This window comes from Triplophysa dalaica, chromosome 2 (assembly GCF_015846415.1).
Source record: "Triplophysa dalaica isolate WHDGS20190420 chromosome 2, ASM1584641v1, whole genome shotgun sequence".
NCBI classification, from domain to species: Eukaryota; Metazoa; Chordata; class Actinopteri; order Cypriniformes; family Nemacheilidae; genus Triplophysa; species Triplophysa dalaica.
Window position 1 is genome coordinate 25,470,148 of NC_079543.1, and position 19,624 is coordinate 25,489,771.

The 19,624-nt window shown below is 36.2% G+C and overlaps 3 protein-coding genes across 4 annotated transcripts; 1 reads left to right on the top strand and 2 right to left on the bottom strand.

Moving 5' to 3' along the window:
* LOC130410122 (interferon-induced protein 44-like) lies at positions 1-3,554 on the top strand. The gene is made up of 8 exons (XM_056734586.1): positions 1-107; positions 1,362-1,465; positions 1,542-1,575; positions 1,747-1,951; positions 2,111-2,257; positions 2,362-2,530; positions 2,946-3,046; positions 3,143-3,554. Exons 2-8 carry the CDS (start codon positions 1,390-1,392, stop codon positions 3,311-3,313), a joined length of 903 nt encoding a protein of 300 aa, XP_056590564.1. The 5' UTR covers positions 1-107; positions 1,362-1,389; the 3' UTR covers positions 3,314-3,554.
* Positions 3,555-9,228: 5,674 nt separating this feature from the next.
* LOC130407300 (interferon-induced protein 44-like) lies at positions 9,229-11,901 on the bottom strand. The gene is made up of 6 exons (XM_056730079.1): positions 11,664-11,901; positions 11,093-11,244; positions 10,010-10,150; positions 9,738-9,909; positions 9,528-9,628; positions 9,229-9,402 (listed from the first exon to the last, which is right to left on the bottom strand). The coding sequence occupies exons 2-6, from the start codon at positions 11,228-11,230 to the stop codon at positions 9,229-9,231; spliced, it is 726 nt and encodes a 241-aa protein (XP_056586057.1). The 5' UTR covers positions 11,231-11,244; positions 11,664-11,901.
* Positions 11,902-14,196: 2,295 nt separating this feature from the next.
* Positions 14,197-17,792, bottom strand: LOC130410666 (single-pass membrane and coiled-coil domain-containing protein 3-like). 2 transcript variants are annotated; one of them, XM_056735490.1, is made up of 2 exons: positions 17,546-17,792; positions 14,197-14,973 (listed from the first exon to the last, which is right to left on the bottom strand). In XM_056735490.1, exon 2 carries the CDS (start codon positions 14,965-14,967, stop codon positions 14,305-14,307), a length of 663 nt encoding a protein of 220 aa, XP_056591468.1. In that variant the 5' UTR covers positions 14,968-14,973; positions 17,546-17,792; the 3' UTR covers positions 14,197-14,304. The 2 variants fall into 2 exon arrangements, with proteins under 2 accessions (XP_056591468.1, XP_056591459.1); XM_056735481.1 differs by lacking the exon at positions 14,197-14,973 and adding an exon at positions 15,587-16,490 and having other exon boundaries at positions 17,546-17,786.
* Positions 17,793-19,624: the final 1,832 nt, after the last annotated feature.

Consider the following 19,624-nt stretch of genomic DNA (forward strand, 5'->3'; position numbering starts at 1 on the left):
GAAAGTGAAAGTGGCATGGTTGAGTATAAGAAGGAGAGGTTGAAACTCGGTTGAACAGAACAAGAGACATCACTCTGACAATCTCCAGGTCTTAAGAATCAACACAGGTGAGCGATTTCCATATTTTTTATAGCCTATTTGTTTCTTCGTAACAAGGACAGCAATGCAATTTTGCTGTACCCTGCAGAACTGGCAAAAATGACTCTTTGCACTGCAAAAATGACTTTCTTATTGTTTTTAGTCGTTTTTTTTTTCTTTTTATCCAGCAAACATGTCTGCAAATTCTTGAATCAAGATGCATTTTCTTGATGAACAAAATGACCTAAGAAAGAAAGTCATTTTTAGCACTGTGGCTTTGTTCAATAGGCGAACTGTAAATAGTTTTATTTATGAGGTTAGACACTAAATATTATTATAATACACTTATTAAAATATATGTTAGAATTTTGATACATACTGACACTTGCAAAAGCAAGCAATACAAGACAATGGCGCATTTGTTTTGTTTAAATAAAGGTTTGAGTCGGTCTATGACGCAATCTATTTTCAGTTTCTCAAAATAGCAACGCGCATCCGCCTGAGCGGATGTTTTGCTACAAATATGTTTTCCCAAATGGGCGCACAAATGAGTGCAAATGCATTTGCTATTTAAACAACGCGGCGCAGGACGGCAAATCTAAATTGAACAGTGATCCCAATAATGGTGACATCAAATGAATCTTGTGTTCATTGTCAAAAAAGGGTTTTGTAGACGTGTGTTATTTGGTCAATAAAAGCAATTGATGTGATCTCCTGTTCTGACCTTTTTAGGTCAATCCAAGCTTCTCTAAATAAGTCATATTTAGTGTTTAATTATTCAATATTTATCATTCATAATAAGCAGATGAATTGTTGTCGGTTATATAAACACATATTACTCAAAAGTAATTAATATTGAGCAATATTAGTCAGACTTTATCTAATATATTTTAGTGTGTCATGACTCATGTCTGATAAATTTAGGTACTCTTTACTTAAAAACATAGAATAAAATCTACTCAATGTAATTGAGTGGAAATCCTTGCCTCAATTTTATTAGATAGATTCAGTAAGTTTGCATGTAGTTTACTTTGCTACCTAGTATATGTAAGTAGAATTTAACTGATTTGCATGAGTAATATTAACTAACCGCACTGTTTAGTCTTTTTGTATGTATTTCTCTTATGTATTCTCTTATGTATCTTCTATGCTGGATAGATGTTTGTGTGTCAAGAATGAATGTGGCTGTTAATGATGAAACAATGTCAATTTCCTGTGAAGGATTAATAAAGTATATATCACAATACAATTAGGAGGAATTTTGTTTATTTGAATATTCATAGGAGGACTGCAACTTTTAAATAAATTAACATGGGAGGATCCTCATCAAAATCTACTGAACCAGAATACTCGGCACCAAAACCTGCAGCGCAAGTTCAAAAACAAGGTACAATTATTTTTTTCATCACAGCTGATTTTAACATTTGAGAGAGCACTTTATTTGATCAGTGTTTTTCTCTTAGAATTAGACGAACCATGGAGGAAGTTTGAATGGGAGTAAGTAATATTACTACAGTAATGACATTTCAGTCACAAAAATTTAGAGGCACAGACCGATTGTTCCCAGTCTTGTGATCCATCAGCCTATCAGCTTGCACATTAGAAAACAACTGATTTTACTCAAATTCCTACAGAGCAAAAAATTATTTTGTATTCTTGTCTTGATAGCAACATATCAGAACTGAAAAGGAATCTAGAAGAATTCACTCCAAGTGATCCAAACGTTAAGGACATCAAGATTATTGTTGCTGGTCAAATTGGTGCAGGAAAGTCCAGCTTTATAAACTCCATCAATAACGCTTTTCGAGGGCGGATCACCTCATCAGCGCTTGTTAATGCATCTTCTGGTGGTAGTACAAGTTTCACAACTAAAGTATGTATTTGTCTTTATGACTTCATTCATACATTGCTAAAAGAAACTCAGAAAAGTTATGTACAATGTTTATTGATAAATGTTTAGCTTTCTTTTTATAAACTGTAAGATGCTTTGGACTCCAAAAAGCATGAATTCTTCTGTATTTTTGGTGTGTAGCTGAAAGGACACCGTATCAGAAGTGGAAAAGTTGCTTTGCCTATTGTCTTCAAAGACATAATGGGTTTAGAACCTGATGCATTGGCTGGGTCTCAAGCAGAAGACATCATCAATGCTTTATTTGGCCATGTGAAAGACGGATATGAAGTAAAACACATTACAATAAACACATCAATTGTAAAGATCGCTCTATTCAAGACTTGTGTTTGTGCAATACACCTGACTTTTTTGTATTTAATTTACAAATTTAGTTCAAGAAGAACCCACTCACTCGTGAGGATCAACATTATACCAGTGAGCCCAGTCTCTCTGACCAGGCTTTCTGTCTGGTTTACGTCATAGCTGCTGATACTGTCCAGTTCACAGATGACAAACTCATTGACAAGTTGAAGATCATCCGTCACAGAATAAGTGAAAGAGGTCCTGAACACTGAATGTTTTTATTTTTTAAATAATTTCACATAACCTGACCTAACCCATAACCCATTTGACAATGTTTGTGTGTCATGTGCAGTTTTGTTTAATTACAGACAAAAGCAGAAGCATTAGAACTTTCTATGAAAAATATATAATTAGATCAAAATATTGAAAGAAAAAGTTACAGAAGTGAGTGCATGATTTGGGTAGACAAGAAAAAGTTATTTGCAGTATTTTGTTGATATTGTTAAAATAGGCCATACTGGTTTGTATAGACTATAGAGGATGTTTAATGGTTTAAATTTGAAAATAGTTATTAATGGTCACCTTCATTTCCAATTTGCACTTGACACGGATGTTGAGAATATTATACTGAATGCCATTATAAAATGTCATCGTCTGTTTGGCATGATTGTAGGGATTCCTCAAGTGATTGTCATGACTAAAGTGGATGAAGCATGTCCTCTGGTGCAAAAACATTTAAGAAAGGTCTACTACAGCAAGAAGATCAAAGAGAAGGTAAACCATCCGTTCTATTATCTACATTTTAAATTCTGCTATAGAAATCATGATTCACAGTCACATTTTCTGAATTTGTGTTTTGTTTCTTTCTAGATGCAGATGTGCAGTGATAAAGTGGGTGTGCCAATGAACTACATCTTCCCAGTGAAGAACTACCATGATGAGATTGACACTGAAGATGATATTGATATTCTGATTCTGAAAGCATTGCAACAGATTGTAAATTTCGCTGATGATAGATTGATTGAGAACAGTGATGACTGACATAAAAACACAGTTAATAATGATTTGTTATCCTTGGTATGCAATCGCCTTTATGTTTTCTAAAATGTCAATGTTTATTACGTTTTTTTACTAAAAATGCAATCAATTTTGGGCATTATAGTGAATAATTTGGACATATAGTAAATGGTACAGTATTTACAGTATGTGCTTGTCAGTCAGAATATGCACTTTTGTTTTGAAAGACTTAATGTAATTCAATAAATTAATAACAAAAAAATCATTAACAACTGTCTGTGTGTGCACAATTATAGAAGCATTACTAATCGGCTGTTCAATACTCACATGGTGTTTCTGTCCTGCAGTCTCAGCAAATGAAATGGAAGTAATGAACAGAACTGTGCCAGTGTGAGAGAGGTTGCAAGATTCTTGATGTTTGTGAAAAGGTGTTTGTAAGAGCATTGAAAAGTTTATGACACATAACATTCGTACAGTACAGTACAGACGCATATAATGAACAGTTTATGGATACTTTAACATATTGGACATTAAATAGTGCTTTTTATAACAAAGAGCAGAACAATAGCTGTGCATTCTAGTTTATCTAAATGTCTGGAAGAAGTAAAAATGATCATTGATAACATGGTTGCTTATTATCAGGATAAGCATTAACATGATTTCAAATTCATTTGAAAGGTTTGCTCACCTAAATTCTTAAGATTGTCTGAGCTGTAGCGGTAAAGCTGATGTTGTTGATTATTCTAACAAGCTGAAGTGGTTACTGGAAAAAAAAACGCTGCAAGGCTTTTATGCTGTGATACTTTCTCTTTCTGTATCTTGCACCAAACTGCGCAAAAAGCAGATAAAAATCCCCTAACCTGAGAAAATATGAGGACTTTCATGCTCGTTTGAGAAGTCGTTAAATGTTATATTTTACGCCCCCATATACATTTAATATAATTTAAATCCAGCTTTAATATACAGTTTAATTTCAACTAAAACTGTTTATATATATATATATATATATATATACGTTTGCTTAACTTCCTTCCTGCTTTGTGGTGATCAGTCTTACAAAAGCAGGCTGCATTTACTGGAAAAAGAAACTGAAAGAGATTCGAGTCTTTGTGCAAAATTAAACTTGATTTTGTACAATCTTGTCAACAAATGTATACATCACCCTCCATAGAGCACTTTGAAGGGTCATACCAAACTGAAGTGCTCATAACTGTTCACTTCAAAGGGCGCTTCAGAAAGAGGGATTTCGAAGGTTAAAACTGATTGACACTTCACGCCCCCATGATTCTTTGCATGGTGATGGTGCTGTAAGGCAGCTGGAAAAGTCCTAAGAACCAAGGTTGTTTTTGATGCTGGGACACAAAACAATAAAACCCCATTTCTTGTTAGATCCTGAGGAATGATATCCTGCTCTCCCCTCAGGGGTTGTTGATGTTCAGGAATTGAACCCCCTCTTCTTATCACACCCCTCCCCTTCATCTCTTCAGGCCCTGATCACTGGGAAAATGCTTACGCTTTATACTGTTTATATCATTAATTGTCATAGTATGAAGCTTTGATGATTCATGTTTGGTATTGTTGTAAAGGTCATGGTGCAATGGGAAAATAGTTCTATTTCTTTCAAACCTAACAGAGAGTATATTAAAACTTTTTAACTCTTATCTATAACCTGCACTCCTCAAAGAGGTGTGACTTTCACAGGGAATTCTATTTACAGATATATTGAGATCTCACTTGATGCTCTCTTCATTCACGAGAAAACAAACAAACCAAGTTTTTCACTGACCATTGGCTTTACATCTGGGTATATAAGGTGCATGGCAAAAGACTCAAGGAAGCTGTAACCAGAACTTCCCACTCTGCAGCTGTGTGTCTCGATTTGGAAGCATCTGTAACCAGAACTTCCCAAACTGCAACTGTGTGTCTCGATTTTACCAGGTATGACAAACTTTGTGGTTTTATTTTATTCTTATACTATGTTGATAATCTTTGCTTAGTAAATTAGGAATTACTTTGTATATGCCTTCTATGATTTTAATTAATGTTGTGCCTGACTGGTATAATAAATTGTTATTGATGATATTATCTGGATTCTTCAAAGTCTGTTATTACAAATAGATTGAAAGGAACCTGTTCTGTTACCACAAAATCGATGTGTCAGGATTGGATGGACTAGTGTGTTCTAAACTTTAAATTATAAATGGGTCATTACAAAAGGTCAAATGTTACAAATTTCCACCTATCACCTGGCCTAGCATGTTGCATGGTCGTGACTAAAATAACTATTGTTATGTTTCTGAGCAAGCATATCGCACCCAAACTTAATGATATTAGTTTACCCGGCAACCTCTGACTAGATCAGAACTGACTGTTTTGTGTCCGTAAGATCCATGAAACCGGCCGGCGTGAGACTGCAGGCCTAAATCGAAAGAATAACTATAAATAATAAATATTGAAGTATGGAGATTTATAGATAAGTTAACTTAGATCAATAAATACATTTGAAATGTCATACAAGTTATTAAATATTATATTAAAATTGGAGTCAGATCGGTCTTAACAACAAAGTCATTTAAATTGAACTAAATTGTAACAGTTCTCCAATAACTTCATGTAGAAACTGCTGAGGAGAAGCAGAACATGAGATCCCTTCAACCAATACTATAACACCTGCAAGACCAGCCTTGACCACGCCCCTGGCACCAGCGTCTCCCCTGGATATCCTCTCACTTTATCCCCGGACTTTTAGTTACACTACACTTCCCAGAACTCTGTGCACTCACTCATCTACACTGATCAGTCACACCTGCACCCAATCACCCACATGGCATATAACCATCACTTGCACCATCAGTCTTTGTCAGGTCTAGATGTATTATGTCTCATTGTACTTCCCCTGACTTTCCTAGTTTATGTTGTTCCATGTACTCCTGGATGTTATATGTTTCCCATGGATGTCTGTTAATACCTTGTGTGCCAAGTAAACCAGTATCACACAACCCATTGTTGGATTGTGTCTGTCTTCCTTGTATGTGGATTGTTACAATGACATTGGATTCCGTCATTTGGCCAGTGGTTGGTCTTTTACAGTGACATCTTATGGGCACTGAATGATGATGCAGAAGGGCACTTTAAGAAACAGTTGTTTGGTTCTGTACACCCTTCAAAACTCTCACTCCAGAGGGTAAACCCTTTGATGGGCTTAGGGCATAGGGATGAGCCCTTGGGAATGGACCTCAGGATTTAAATAGTTTGGTGTGATGTGTTTGAGGGGACACTTTGTTGATTAGTTAAACCTTAGGGATTGCACAGATTCAGATACAATGCATAGTAAAATGCAAAATTAGAGTCAAGAGCTCAAATAAAGTGAACACTGATCACAATAATGGTGACATCAAATGAGTCTTGTGTTCATTGTCAAAAAGGGGTTTTGAAGATGTTTGCTATTTGGTCATTAAAAGCAATTGATGTGATCTCCTGTTTCTGACCATTTTTAGGGTCAATTCAAGCTTTTCTGAATAAGTCATATTTAGTGTTTAATTATTCAGTATTTATCATTCATAAGTAGATGAACTGCTGTTGGTTATATAAACTTATATTAGCCTACTATATTTTTATAAGTAATTAATATTGACCAATATTAGTCAGACTTTATCTAATATGTTTTATCTCTTCCACCCTGGGCATCTCCGTGTACACCCCTGTCCTCGTGCCAACGATGGTCGAATAAATCGACGTCGATGGCACAAAAACACGGGAGGAGTAAGGTTTCTGCCATGAGCGAGATAGCTCGCCGTGGAGATCCTCAAAGAAAGGGAGAGCCCGATTTTGGGGCTCATCCCTCAGGCCACCCGACAGATATCTGTTGTTGAGCTTTGAACCCTTGGGAGCCTCTTGTTCCTGCAGCCAGTCGAGTTTGAGACTGTCGACTGCCTTGGTTACCGCCCGAGTAAATCATCAAGCGCTTTAATATCGCGAGAGGAATGCCCCGAGGCGGAGCTATCTAACCCCGCAGAAACAAGAGAAACCTCGTCCTCCGCCGGCTCAGAAGAAGTGCCGGGGCACGCTTCAGAAGCGGACGCGAGGAGGTCGCGGTCCGGCGAATGCACGGGAGAAGCGGGCGGTTCCGTCTCCCGTGCCTCAGCAAAAACAAACCGCGAACCACAGGCTGAGGAAGAGGTGGCTGGGTCTCGTTTAAAAAAGGGGATCCGAGCACGCAGAACTCTGAATTCAAAAACATCACAGATTTCACACTCTCCCTCAAGTCCCTGGGTGGCATGGTCAGCCCCCAAGCATTCAAAGCAAAACTCATGCTTATCGAAATCAAAGAGCATCCTCTCACAGGGAGGAACATATCTCCGATCCGAGGCACCCATGGTTTTATTTATTTTATTTTGTCTTATTTTTACACTAGGCTAAGTAACTTAGAGAGTGCTTGGTCACTAGTGTAAGAATCTTGGTAATATCTCTTTGTTTTATAATAAAGGCTTTTAAAACAACAAAGAGGGAGTCTTCTCCCTCACAACACACGCACACACAAAGCGGTCCTTGAACACAAAGAAACCTGATGACGCGTCCGCATTCACGCGTATTTATAACCGGCAGGTGCGGGTGTAATTATCCACGTCACCTGCCGAGGTTATTTAAAGCCAAAATATTTTTTGGCGTGTTTGACACACGTGCTTCGAGTGTAGCTTTTGATAGGGAACTGTGCCAGGGTGAGTGAGGTTGCCAGATTCTTGATGTTTGTGAAAAGGTGTCTGTAAGAGCATTGAACAGTTTATGACACAAAAAATTCGTACAGTACCAACCAAAAATATCTGAGTTGCCTTAATAAGAACTTATAAAAAAGTTTGTTTAACAAACAACCTAAAAATGAGTAATGCTGAGTAAACGAAAACATGTGTGTAGAGGTATGTTAATCCAACAGATTTTTTCCATTGTTAAAAAAAATCTTATTTATGAAAACGGCTTTTTAATTTGTATAATATCTAATACAGACCTGACTGAAAAGACACATGCAACATATGTTTGCATTAACACAAAAATAGTTCAAGCAATTTTAATTTTTCTGAGTTTCAACAGTTCATCACTTGTCAAGATTTAACACAAGTCCAAGTGACTTGTAATGTTAGTTTTACCATGTACCGCTATTAGTAAACAAATTGAATGCACAAAAAAATAACTTTTAAGTAATCAGTTATCAGCCCTTCGCTGTGGAATGACCCTTTAATATGGTGGCCATGATAGTTTTCACCCAAAAGAGCCCTTAACAGGGCGGTATATCCCGTTTGGTATGCACCGGTGTTTAAACTAGTTAAGGTGAAGTAGTTTACTGTTTTATGAAGGCTGCCAAATTTTAATACAAATAAGAAGCTGCTTTAAGTGGTTCAGTAGTCAAGAATACATTTTCTGTTAGAACCTAGTCAAATAACAGGCATAGCACTGTCAAGAGTATTTATTTAGGTGGTTTCACACTAATTACATTAATTGTGAGGGGGAGGAGAGAGAGTAGCTGGATCAGGATAGAACCAAGATAAGGATTTCATCACAGTTTGCCCGAAGTGCACTCTGGAGCAATGTCCATATGGCTAGAAGCTCCAGCAATTTATTCATTCAAATAAATGACCTTTTAGTGTTGCAAGTAACCAATCAGAATCAAGTTATCCAGGGAGCAGTAAAATAAACAGCTGCTATTTTTTATATTGTTTTTGTGTACTTTGTGACATTTACTGTATGTCAGTATCTCCAGCACAAAAATCGCAACATATGACTCAAAAATAGTTTAAGCAATTTTAATATATTTTCAGCAGTTCATCTCTAGTTAAGATTTAACATAAGTTAAAGGAAATATGCTTTTGACAGATTCTTTTATCCAAAGCGACTTACAATGCAAAATACTATACATTTGTCAATTGAAATGACTTGTAGAGTCAGTTTTACACCGTATCACTGCTATTAAACAATCTATCATCAGCAAGCTGGAGGATCTGATCCAGAGCTTTCAGAATCAGAACATCAACATCATCATCAGTGTCGATCTCTTCATGATAGTTCTTCACTGGGAAGATGTCGCACATCTGCACACCCAGTTTGTCATGGCATATCTGCATCTAGAACGAAAGAGAACAAATCGAGAAATCAAATAATTAATACAGATAATTTGAAATATTCAACAGTATTAATCTCAGATATTGATATAGATTCATAGATTTTTAAATGTAGATAGATGATTTACCTTTTCTTGGATCTGTTTGCTATGGTAGATCTTCCGCAGATCTTTGTTCACCAGTGGACATGCTTCATCCACTTTGGTCATAACAATCACTTGAGGAATCCCTACAATGAGTCACAGAGACAGTTTATATCACCATACAATATGTATAATAAACAAAGACATTCAGCCCAGAACCAGTTAAAGTGACAACCAGTGCCAGTTCAGTTTTACTCTTTTCACTGATTCTGTGACGGATGATCTTCAACTTGTCAATGAGTTTGTCATCCGCCATGTCGACTGTATTAGCAGGTATGGCGTAAACCAGACAGAAAGCCTGGTCAGAGAGACTGGGGTCATCGGTATAATGTTGATCCTTATGAGAGAGTGGCTTTGACTCATCAAACTACATTTAGAAAATAAAGAAAAATCATGTAAAACTTCAGCTGTGTTGTATGAATTCAAATCGGGTCATGATAAAATGACTAATTCCTTTGGTTAATTACTTTATATCCGTCCTTCACATGGCCATATACAGCCTTGATGATGTCCTCTGGTTGTGATCCCGCCAATACATCAGGTTCTAAACCCATTATATCAACAAAGACTAACGGGATTTTTCCACGACTGATGTAATGTCCTTTCAGCTATAAACCAAGAACAAAAGCAGATGAATAAGTATTACGTGATTTATAGAATATTCAAACAATACATATTATCATCACTGTATACAGTATATGTATTCATAACATTGGCATTGCTACCAGTTCAGTTCAGATATAGAACAAATACATTAAAATAATTAGGAAAGCATTACTTTACATTTTTAGATTTTGTTCTAGGTGGTTTCTAGGACATGTCTAGGTGGTTCACAAAAGTTCACATGCATGATTGAACATACTAAGATTTCACATTACATTTGCTTAGTTTTAAAAGTGGCTATATGTAATGCCACAATTAGATGAGAAATACCTACTGTAGTAGTGAAACTTCTACCATGGCCAGAAGATGAATCAGCTGGCGCGTCAGCGGTATATGTAAATTAATTTACATATACATTTAACTTGCATAGATTATAGCAAGGTATAAAGAGGGTGGAAGAAAGGTGGCGGGGTCGGCGTGGACTGGGAGACAAGAATTTCTTTTATTCTCAATTCTTACAACAAGACGTTGCGTCAATGAGCTCTGGCATGTAAATCAAAATAACAAATAGCTTTCCTCGGCTCTCCGGTAATACAGTCCGTATGAATCACACGTCGCGTGGTTCAGCTCCCATGTCTCCCATGTCTCCCATGTCTCCCATGTCTCCCATGTCTCCCATGTCTCCCATGTCTCCCATGTCTCCCATGTCTCCCATGTCTCCCATGTCTCCCATGTCTCCCATGTCTCCCATGTCTCCCATGTCTCCCATGTCTCCCATGTCTCCCATGTCTCCCATGTCTCCCATGTCTCCCATGTCTCCCATGTCTCCCATGTCTCCCATGTCTCCCATGTCTCCCATGTCTCCTCCGAATCTGTGAGCCTTTAAACTGTCTCCTAACCAATCACTGTAATTAGACGCAGGTGAATTTAATCTGCAATCGACCTACTTGCTTAGCGTCTTTCCCGTGTCTCTCTATCCCTGTCCAGACGACACTAAACGAGGGCCCCCTTGCCACACAGAGCTTCTCACGTGGGTCATACGTTGATGCTGCAGGTTGTACAGGCTTTGATTCTGTTCCTCCCATTTCTTTATTTCCTTCTTAATAATACAACAACAGAAATATCTTTTGAATTAATATTATTAAAAACGTTAATTTATATTTACATTTATTCATTTAGCAGACGCTTTTATCCAAAGCGACTTACATAGGAGAGCATATAAACATTTTGTCAACATGCTAAACAGTAAGTTTACAAGGCCATGCTACTAGGAGGATTAAAGATGGATTAAGCAAAGGAGAGTATGAACAACAAGATTTTTTTTATTCATATTAATAACATTTTGCCAGGTCCCAAGTTTTTCTGCCACTTCAGCAAGTGTGAAAATGAAATAAAAGCATCATTTTATTTAATTAATTTTTTTATTTGCAAACATTTCACAAATTTAATTTTGTATTTCCTTTGCACCAAGTACTTTAAAATAAACTTGAAACGCTGTATAATATACATTTGGCTCACCTGGGTTTAGTCTCAAGATTGTCCAAGATGTAATTTGGGCGTCTGGTGTTTCTGATTTCTTATGTGTGAGAGATGCAGATCTCAGCCTGAGGATGTTGAAGGTCTTACTGGACAGCAAATAATGACGTGCTGGGCTTTCATACTGCAGACTCTCCTCTGATACTTTCACTTTCTATAGGCTGCACCAAACTGTGCATCTGCTAATTACTGCAGAAAATCCTTCTCCATCTTCACCATCCGTTCCCTGATAGTAAACAACTAATTGAGTCAACGATAAAAATGGTTGATTTGTGAATGTTAATTGCATTGAATCTGTAAATAATGTTGAGAAAATGTTGAAATGTCAACAGAAAACATTATTGTTGTGAATGTTTGATTTAGGCTTTTGACTCTTGTGTTCTAAAGACATATTTTTTTGGAAATTGTTATAGTGCAGTCAAATCTATATTTGAAGGGTTTGGTATTATTATGTTAACAGGTGTATGTATTTATTTTTGTAAAGAAAACTGAGCTCTAATGGGATCTAGTGACGGGAAGTTCGGTTATTTTCTGCCAAACAGATCTTTCGGACAGTTTGTTTCAATGAACGTGCACCGATTCTGTTACTGAAGTAATGACGTCACCCGCCATGATGTGAGTGAATGAGGCAGTTATATTGAGCTGAATTGTGAATTGCTGTTCACCTAAAGCGCTTTAAAATCATATGAGGGGGGTCTCTACTCAAGCACAACCAGTGTGCAGCATCCACCTGGATGACATAATGCGTCAAGTCTGTCATCCCGGCCAGTTGGGATGAAAATGCACTTACACTGCACTCAGCACCACGGGATCAGCGACTCTTCGTTCGTGATGTCTCTCAAGATATTTCTTGCTTGTGTTGTGGGAGATTGAAGCAGTGTTCACTGTCATAAATTTTGCTTTTGGTTGTTACCATTTTGGATGTCTAAGTGTGTAGCAAAATGTGCTTATTGTTTTGTCATAGTTCATTAACATATGAAACAAAACATTTGCATCAGTAAAGAAGGATTGACCCAATAGTTGTTTTTAATGGTATGTTTTTAACATCAAATTGTTGTTGTAGTTCAACTTTGTTTTAGTTGAGCAATTTTTTTAGAATTTCTTCGTAATGCTAACCATTACTAAGACTTATATTTGTATACGCATTTTTGTCCACATTTAGAGCACAGTGTTGTTTGTTCAGGTAAGAAATACCAACATTAAACAATGAAAATAGTTTAATTTGTGAATTTGATGTGTGGAAATCTATGTGCAGTTTAAATGTAATATGTAACTAGGCTTTAACATAAAAGTATTTACTATTGGACTGTTTGTCTTGAGTAAAAAATAGTCCCTGTCCATAGCATTAAAAAAGACTTGGGAAAGAGTTCTGCCTGCATTTACAGGAATCAGAAACCGAAAGTAATTTGTTTTGACTTTAGTAGCTTGTTTTGCAATGTTATAAGTTCTGTGAATAGTTTGTTGATTGTCACCATTCTTGAGATTTATTTGCTGATTCCTGATTTCTGAACTCTGCTCTGCTTTTAACATTTATATTTCAAGGTTTGTTTGATAATCTGTAAACACTCATATTGAAAGTTTGTAGTCTAAGATGCAGGAAAAAAATATATGAAATTGCTTCAATGAATTGTCACAGCACAATGTAGGAAGAATCGTTTTTGTTCCTATATCTATATTAATGTCTACTGGAATTAAGTTCATCCCCCTTACAAAACCTGTTATTTCAAAGTCAGTACGTTATTTTATTTTGTATTTTATTGATGATTCCACTTTTCGTGCGTGGGTGCGTACGTTCGTTCAATTAATCATGCATACGTACTTTTAGAAATGATCACAAAATTTATGACTGTTTCTGGGCAGCTTCTTATAATTAGGGCTTAAGTCTTCTGCAGTTCTGCATTGTTGATACAATAGTCTGCAGTTCACACAAAGTGGTACAATGGTCTATAAAAGCTTATAAAAGCTTTTGCCTTCTGTCCATTAGCTAGCTAAAAAAATCAAAATCATCAGAAGCTATTATCTACAATATACGGCTCTCTTCAAACTTCTGGTGAAGTGTTCAATGGACAAAAAAAATCCAAATCTCATGTTGTTGTTATTTTAGTACAGACACAAAGCCCTATTTTATAGTGACCATAAAAATCTGACATTCTTTTTTGGGGGTGAAGATTATTATGATTTATATAACAGTGGGCCATTCCTCTTTTAAAATTGAAGTGGTCCTTTAATCTTTCATAAAAAAAAACATTAACCTCCCATCCTCCTTTTAATGACATCTCTTCTTTCTGTATGTCTAGGCCCGAGCATGAGACTATTTTGACAGTTCAATCCAGCTTCTAACAATCCCATCATTTCCTGAAGGAGGATATCAAGTCCGCCATGCATTATTCTCAGTCTAGAAGCTTCCGTTTCATAACAACTTTAAGCTCATACTGACATGCCAAAAAAAGGAGACTCCACGCTCATTTTCCACACATTTATTTACACAATAAAGTTTTTATACCATTTCTGAATTTAAAGATGTTAAAGGACGAACAAGAGTGGAGTTACACTGCTCTTTATTTGTAGCATCTTTCTTTTCCTCTCTGATCAAATATCTTTTAACTATCTGTATAATTGTGCTTTAGATGTTTTCAGATATGATGGTCACGTAGGCTTGCAGTTCACTCAGAATGTCACAGTAGGAGTCACAGGGCGGCTTCAGAATAGAAAGGAGATCTTGAACTAACTGTACGGCTTCAACGAAGGTCTTTTCCTTGTTTAGAAGCTTAGGGATGTATTCACTGCTCCGCACTAGATCTCCCAGGACAAATGATGAAACAGGCAGAGATTTAAGCTCATCAGCTGGAGGCATGACGTTCCTCAGATCACTTCTCACCAGTTTAATAATAACAAATGGGCAAAAGACATTCCCCAAGATACCCATGGTGTTCTCATGCAGTTCCTTTATCACCGTAACCTTGTCTTTCAATGACACCACAGAGAAGGCAATCTTCTCATAAAGATCTGGTTCAATGCTCTTATGAACATGTCTGTCCTCTCTTTCACAAACATCAACAATCTGTAACATAACCTCTCTCACCCTGCCACAGTTCTGTTCAATACTTTCATTGTCATTTACTGAGACTGCAGGACAGATGTTTTGCTCCATGTGAGTATTGAGAAACTCCAACAGTTTGCTAGTGATGCTGAAGTATTTGTGCACATAGTGATGGAGGGACTGCATTGATCTTATCAGCTCCTCTTTCTTCTCTTTGTCATTCTTGCCAAGAATCCGAGATAGCATTCTGGTCTGTGTTGTTCAAGAAAAAAATAAGCAAAAATGCAAAGTTATAATTGGTTTGTTCCTGACTTCACACTCTTAAAAATTTAAGTGCTAAAAAGGATCTTCACAGAGATGCCATAGAAGAACCATTTTTGGGTTCCACAAAGAACCAACTTTCTTTAAAGAACAACGTCTTTTTTACCTATTTATAATCTGTTTATAACAGATTATACATGTCTAAATGTTGTTTGTGGAACCATTTAGACAAAATAGGTTTTCTATTGAAATGGCATGTATCATGCAAGGTTTGATCAAGAGTCCATATCAATTTTCATCATGATTGGTTATGTTCTTGACAAATATTAATGATAACTGTATAGCAAAATAATTAGACAGGAGCTCTGTGCTGATGTCTCAGGAGGAGAAACGCCGAAAGAATTTGAGAATGAAGTTGAATGATTGACAGGACCGTGTGACTTGGCTTCCTCCAGTCATGAAACATAGCGCATTGAAACAGTTCCTATCCAATTTATTGTGGCACCTAATCGTGTTCCATGATATAAAACTTGTTTAAAACATTGTGTTATTGTTCGTTGCTTTGGAGAAACAACGACAGATCCAAAGATTCACAAACACACAATAGAATTTAAAGTGATTTTATTAAATGCATAAAATAAAGAACACATTCTCTTATTTTAGTATCTAAGAATTTCTTGTAATCATACATATTGATCATTGTTATTTCAGCAAACATTTCTGACAGACAAGAAATCGCCATTTCTGTTTAAAATAGCATCGTGGAATATGGAAGTAACCTGGGATTTCACCCTCAATTCAATAGGTGAGAAACAGATTAGAATCTAAGACTTTTTAATCATTTTAATTTCTGCCATGACTTCGAATATGCTATCCTGATATTTTTCTGATGCTGGTTTGAATTCTTTTAAAACTCTGTCATATTCTTTCAGGGCATCTTCAAGCTGATTACGCTCGTAGCTCCCCATTATAGCCCCAATAATCATATCAATCCCCAAGAACACCACCCCGATCACAACACCTGCAACTATCGATGATTTAAGCAAACCGTGTTTTAATACAATGTTTTCCAGGATAGTTCCACATTTCATTAGCGAACAGACTACAGCAGTGGTTCCAGCTCCAGTAACTCCCAGTACAATGCTTGCAATATTTGAGTGATCAAAGGCGCTCAGACTCTTCAGATCAAATTTCTTCAGCTTCTCATACAAGTGAGGCTCCAGTTTGTCTTTCAGCTTCTTGTCAATCTTCTCCACAGCAGCCTGGATCTCCCGCATGCACCCAATTATTGTATCACAGTTATGCTTAACATCAGCTTTCTCATCCAGGGTGATTTTACTGAAGGAATATCCTAAGTGCTCATTTAAAACATCAATGAGTCTGTTGGTGGCTCGGAAATTACTTTCCATCAGGTTTCTGAGATCTTGACTTCTACGAATAAGATCCTCTCTTCTTTGAGGATTTCCAGGGTAGAAGATATCACTCCAACTCATTTTTATATGTACGTTCTTAAAAATGAAGAGAGAAAAAATTGCTAAATAAGCCTACACAAGAATAACAAGTCTCTGTATTCTTAACTTATTTCCAAATAAAGATTTATTAAATATGTTGAACAGAATTTTTTACTTCATACATTTTTAAGATATTTATGTATGGTGAGGGTCAAAGTTATATTAATGTACAAGCTTTCACAGTAATTAACGAAAAGCCCATTTACTTTAAAAGAAGCTGCACAAAGTGTCAGATGTCACTGGATGTCCCAAATGATTCTGTCTAATCAGAACGGTAACAATAATCAGTGTATGTTCCCTGTATTTTTTTAAAGTTTCCTATATCTGCAGATTTTCATGTTTTTAATCGTCTGTGATCATTCGTCTATTCATTATTAAATTAACGAGATAAAACAGTCGAGTAGCATTATCGCCCTCTTAAGGCGATTTAAGGAATCATCAACCAGTCTGGTTCGACTACACTTGTTTGTTCGTGTTTTATTTTATAACTAAATGCTGTTTGTTTGTTCAAGTGTTTGTTTATATTAAGAAACATTTGTCTCCATGTTTATATCACTAAGATTATTTTCTATGCGTATCATTTTAATTTTATAATTTTTTATAAATGTATTTCCTTCTAAATCATACAACAACAGAAATATTCTTTGAATTTATATTATTATATATTATTTATATTAATTAATTTGCATTTACATTCATTCTTTTAGCAGACGCCTTTATCCAAAGCGACTTACATAGGTGAGCATATAAACATTGTGTCAACATGTTAAACATTACTGTTAGTTTACAAGGTCATGCTACTAGGATGATTAAAGATGGAGTAAGCAAAGGAGAGTATGAACAACAAGATTTTTAAATGAATAATAATAACATTTTGCCAGGTGCCAAGGTTTTCTGCCACTTCAGCAAGTGTAAAAATGAATAAAAGCATGATTTTCATTTAATTTAATTTTTTTGCAAACATTTCACAAACCAAATTTAATTTGGTATTTACTTTGCACTAATTACTTTTAAATAAACTTGAAACGCTGTATAATATACATTTGACTCACCTGGGTTTAGTCACAAGATTGTCCAAGATGTAATTTGGGCGTCTGGTGTTTCTGATTTCTTATGTGTGAGAGATGCAGATCTCAGCCTGAAGATGTTGAAGGTCTTACTGGACAGCAAACAAAGACGTGCTGGGCTTTTATACCGCAGACTCTCCTCTGATACTTTCACTTTCTGTAGGCTGCACCAAACTGTACAAACTGCTGATCACTGCAGAAAAACGAAGGCCATCTTCACCATCTGATCCCTGAATCAGTTCAAATCAGTTAAAAATTAATTGAAACTTCTGCCAGTTTCAGTTTAATTTTTAATCATTCATCAGTACAAGAAATTCCAGACTTTAGGTCAACCGGTCTATTTATCAATGATTGCACTGATTGTGAAGGGGAGGAGAGAGAGTAGCTGGATCAGGATAGGACCAAGAGATTTCATCACAGGTTTCCCGAAGTGCACTGTGGAGTAATGTCCATACGGCTACATGCTCCGACAATGAATTCATTTAAATAAATGACCTTATAGTATTGCATGTAACCAATCAGAACCAAGTTATCCAGGGAGCAGTAAAATAAACAGCTGCTACACACTAAGAATTGCTGGGTTAGAAAATAACCCAACCTTAACCCAGCTGCTGGGTAACTATGGGACAGAACACGCGCTGGGTTATTTTGACCCAAGTGCTGGGTTTAACCATTTGACCCAAAATGCTGGGTTGTTTGTTTGACCCAACTAGTGGGTCGGGTTAACTGTGTTTCTGGGTTAACATAACCTAAGAATTGGGTTATATGTTGTCTCATTGCCTTGCTTCTTTTATATTTACCAATAAAAATAAATAATCTGAAAGGAATGTAAAATTATTATAATTTTTCTGTAATACAATTACACAAAACAAATGCAATTGTAAATATGCGTTTTTATTAAATTTATTTCTTTACATTTATTGAATGGGTGCAATTGTCATACATTTCATCCAACACCGACAGACACATAAAAACAAGTTTTTGTAGATCAGTTTCTTTAAAAACAAAAAACTGGGTGAATTAGGCACTGTAGATTCCTATTCTATATGTCACATTGCAGCATTAGAACACACAAAAATATATTATTGGCACATGAGAATCAGTCCAAACAGTGTGCCATTAAAACTAAGCCAAACAAAGACTCCAAACAACAGACAATACATGTGACAACTTAAAGCATGTTACAAAAACTGTTGTCCTCAGCACGATTAACTGCATGCTGGAGAAATTTCTAAGTAGGAAGAGACTGCTTAACATCAAGCACAGAAAAGGCCTTGAAACAGATCAACTGAGCAACAAGTCAGTTTTTCAATAGCATGTCCCGAAACAATGGCGAAGGTCTGGTATGTCATTGCTGCCTCGTCCCAAAGGCACAAAATGTGCAGAATACATCACTGTTCTCTGCATTTTGCAAGTATTCCACCATGACAGTCCCCACCTGTTAAATATATGACAGTTAGTCTTAAAACATAACTAACATTTAAGTTAAAATTCGTTTAATGAACAAACAGAGAGGCCTTATAAAAACGCTAAATTTAGAAGAAAATTTCAAAAATCACTTTTAGTATTTTACTTCATTCACTACATTCATATTGTATATCATTTACTTCTGAGGATATAACATACAGTGATGGCCAAAATTATTAGAACACTTGTATTTTTACCAGCTGGAAAATGGTATAAAAGTCAGTTATTTCTATCGTTTGCTGTCGTGTGTCAGAAGATAATTTCTGTTTAATTTTCCAAACATTATTTTTGTCATTAATTGTAATAATCAGTGAGATTAAGAGGCTTAGCTTTTAGCTAATGCAGCTAACGGTAACGTTACCTGAGGGAAAAAAAGCGCGAAAATGCTAAATTTTAAATTCTTGCTAGTTGGTCGGATCCGGCACGTCGCAGACACTTGAAAAAATGTCCCCTTAGATTAAGTTTTGTATGAAATTATCTAATTCTGACTAAACATTACAAAGCCATACAGTAGGCAAACAGTAACCGAACTATAGCCTACCATGTATTTCTGACCTAAGGCTAGTTCATATATTTCCATGAGAATTTAACGTGAAG

Coding starts and splice junctions, on each gene's coding strand:
- LOC130410666 (XM_056735481.1), bottom strand. CDS start 16,475: ATGAGTTGGAGTGATATCTTCTACCCTGGAAATCCTCAAAGAAGAGAG.
- LOC130410122 (XM_056734586.1), top strand. CDS start 1,390: ATGGGAGGATCCTCATCAAAATCTACTGAACCAGAATACTCGGCACCA. Junction 1,952..2,110: donor GTACAAGTTTCACAACTAAA/GTATGTATTTGT, acceptor TTTGGTGTGTAG/CTGAAAGGACACCGTATCAG. Junction 2,258..2,361: donor ATGTGAAAGACGGATATGAA/GTAAAACACATT, acceptor TTACAAATTTAG/TTCAAGAAGAACCCACTCAC.
- LOC130407300 (XM_056730079.1), bottom strand. CDS start 11,230: ATGGGAGGAACAGAATCAAAGCCTGTACAACCTGCAGCATCAACGTAT. Junction 10,151..11,092: donor ACGGGAAAGACGCTAAGCAA/GTAGGTCGATTG, acceptor CTTGGTTTATAG/CTGAAAGGACATTACATCAG. Junction 9,629..9,737: donor TCACAGAATCAGTGAAAAGA/GTAAAACTGAAC, acceptor GACTCATTGTAG/GGATTCCTCAAGTGATTGTT.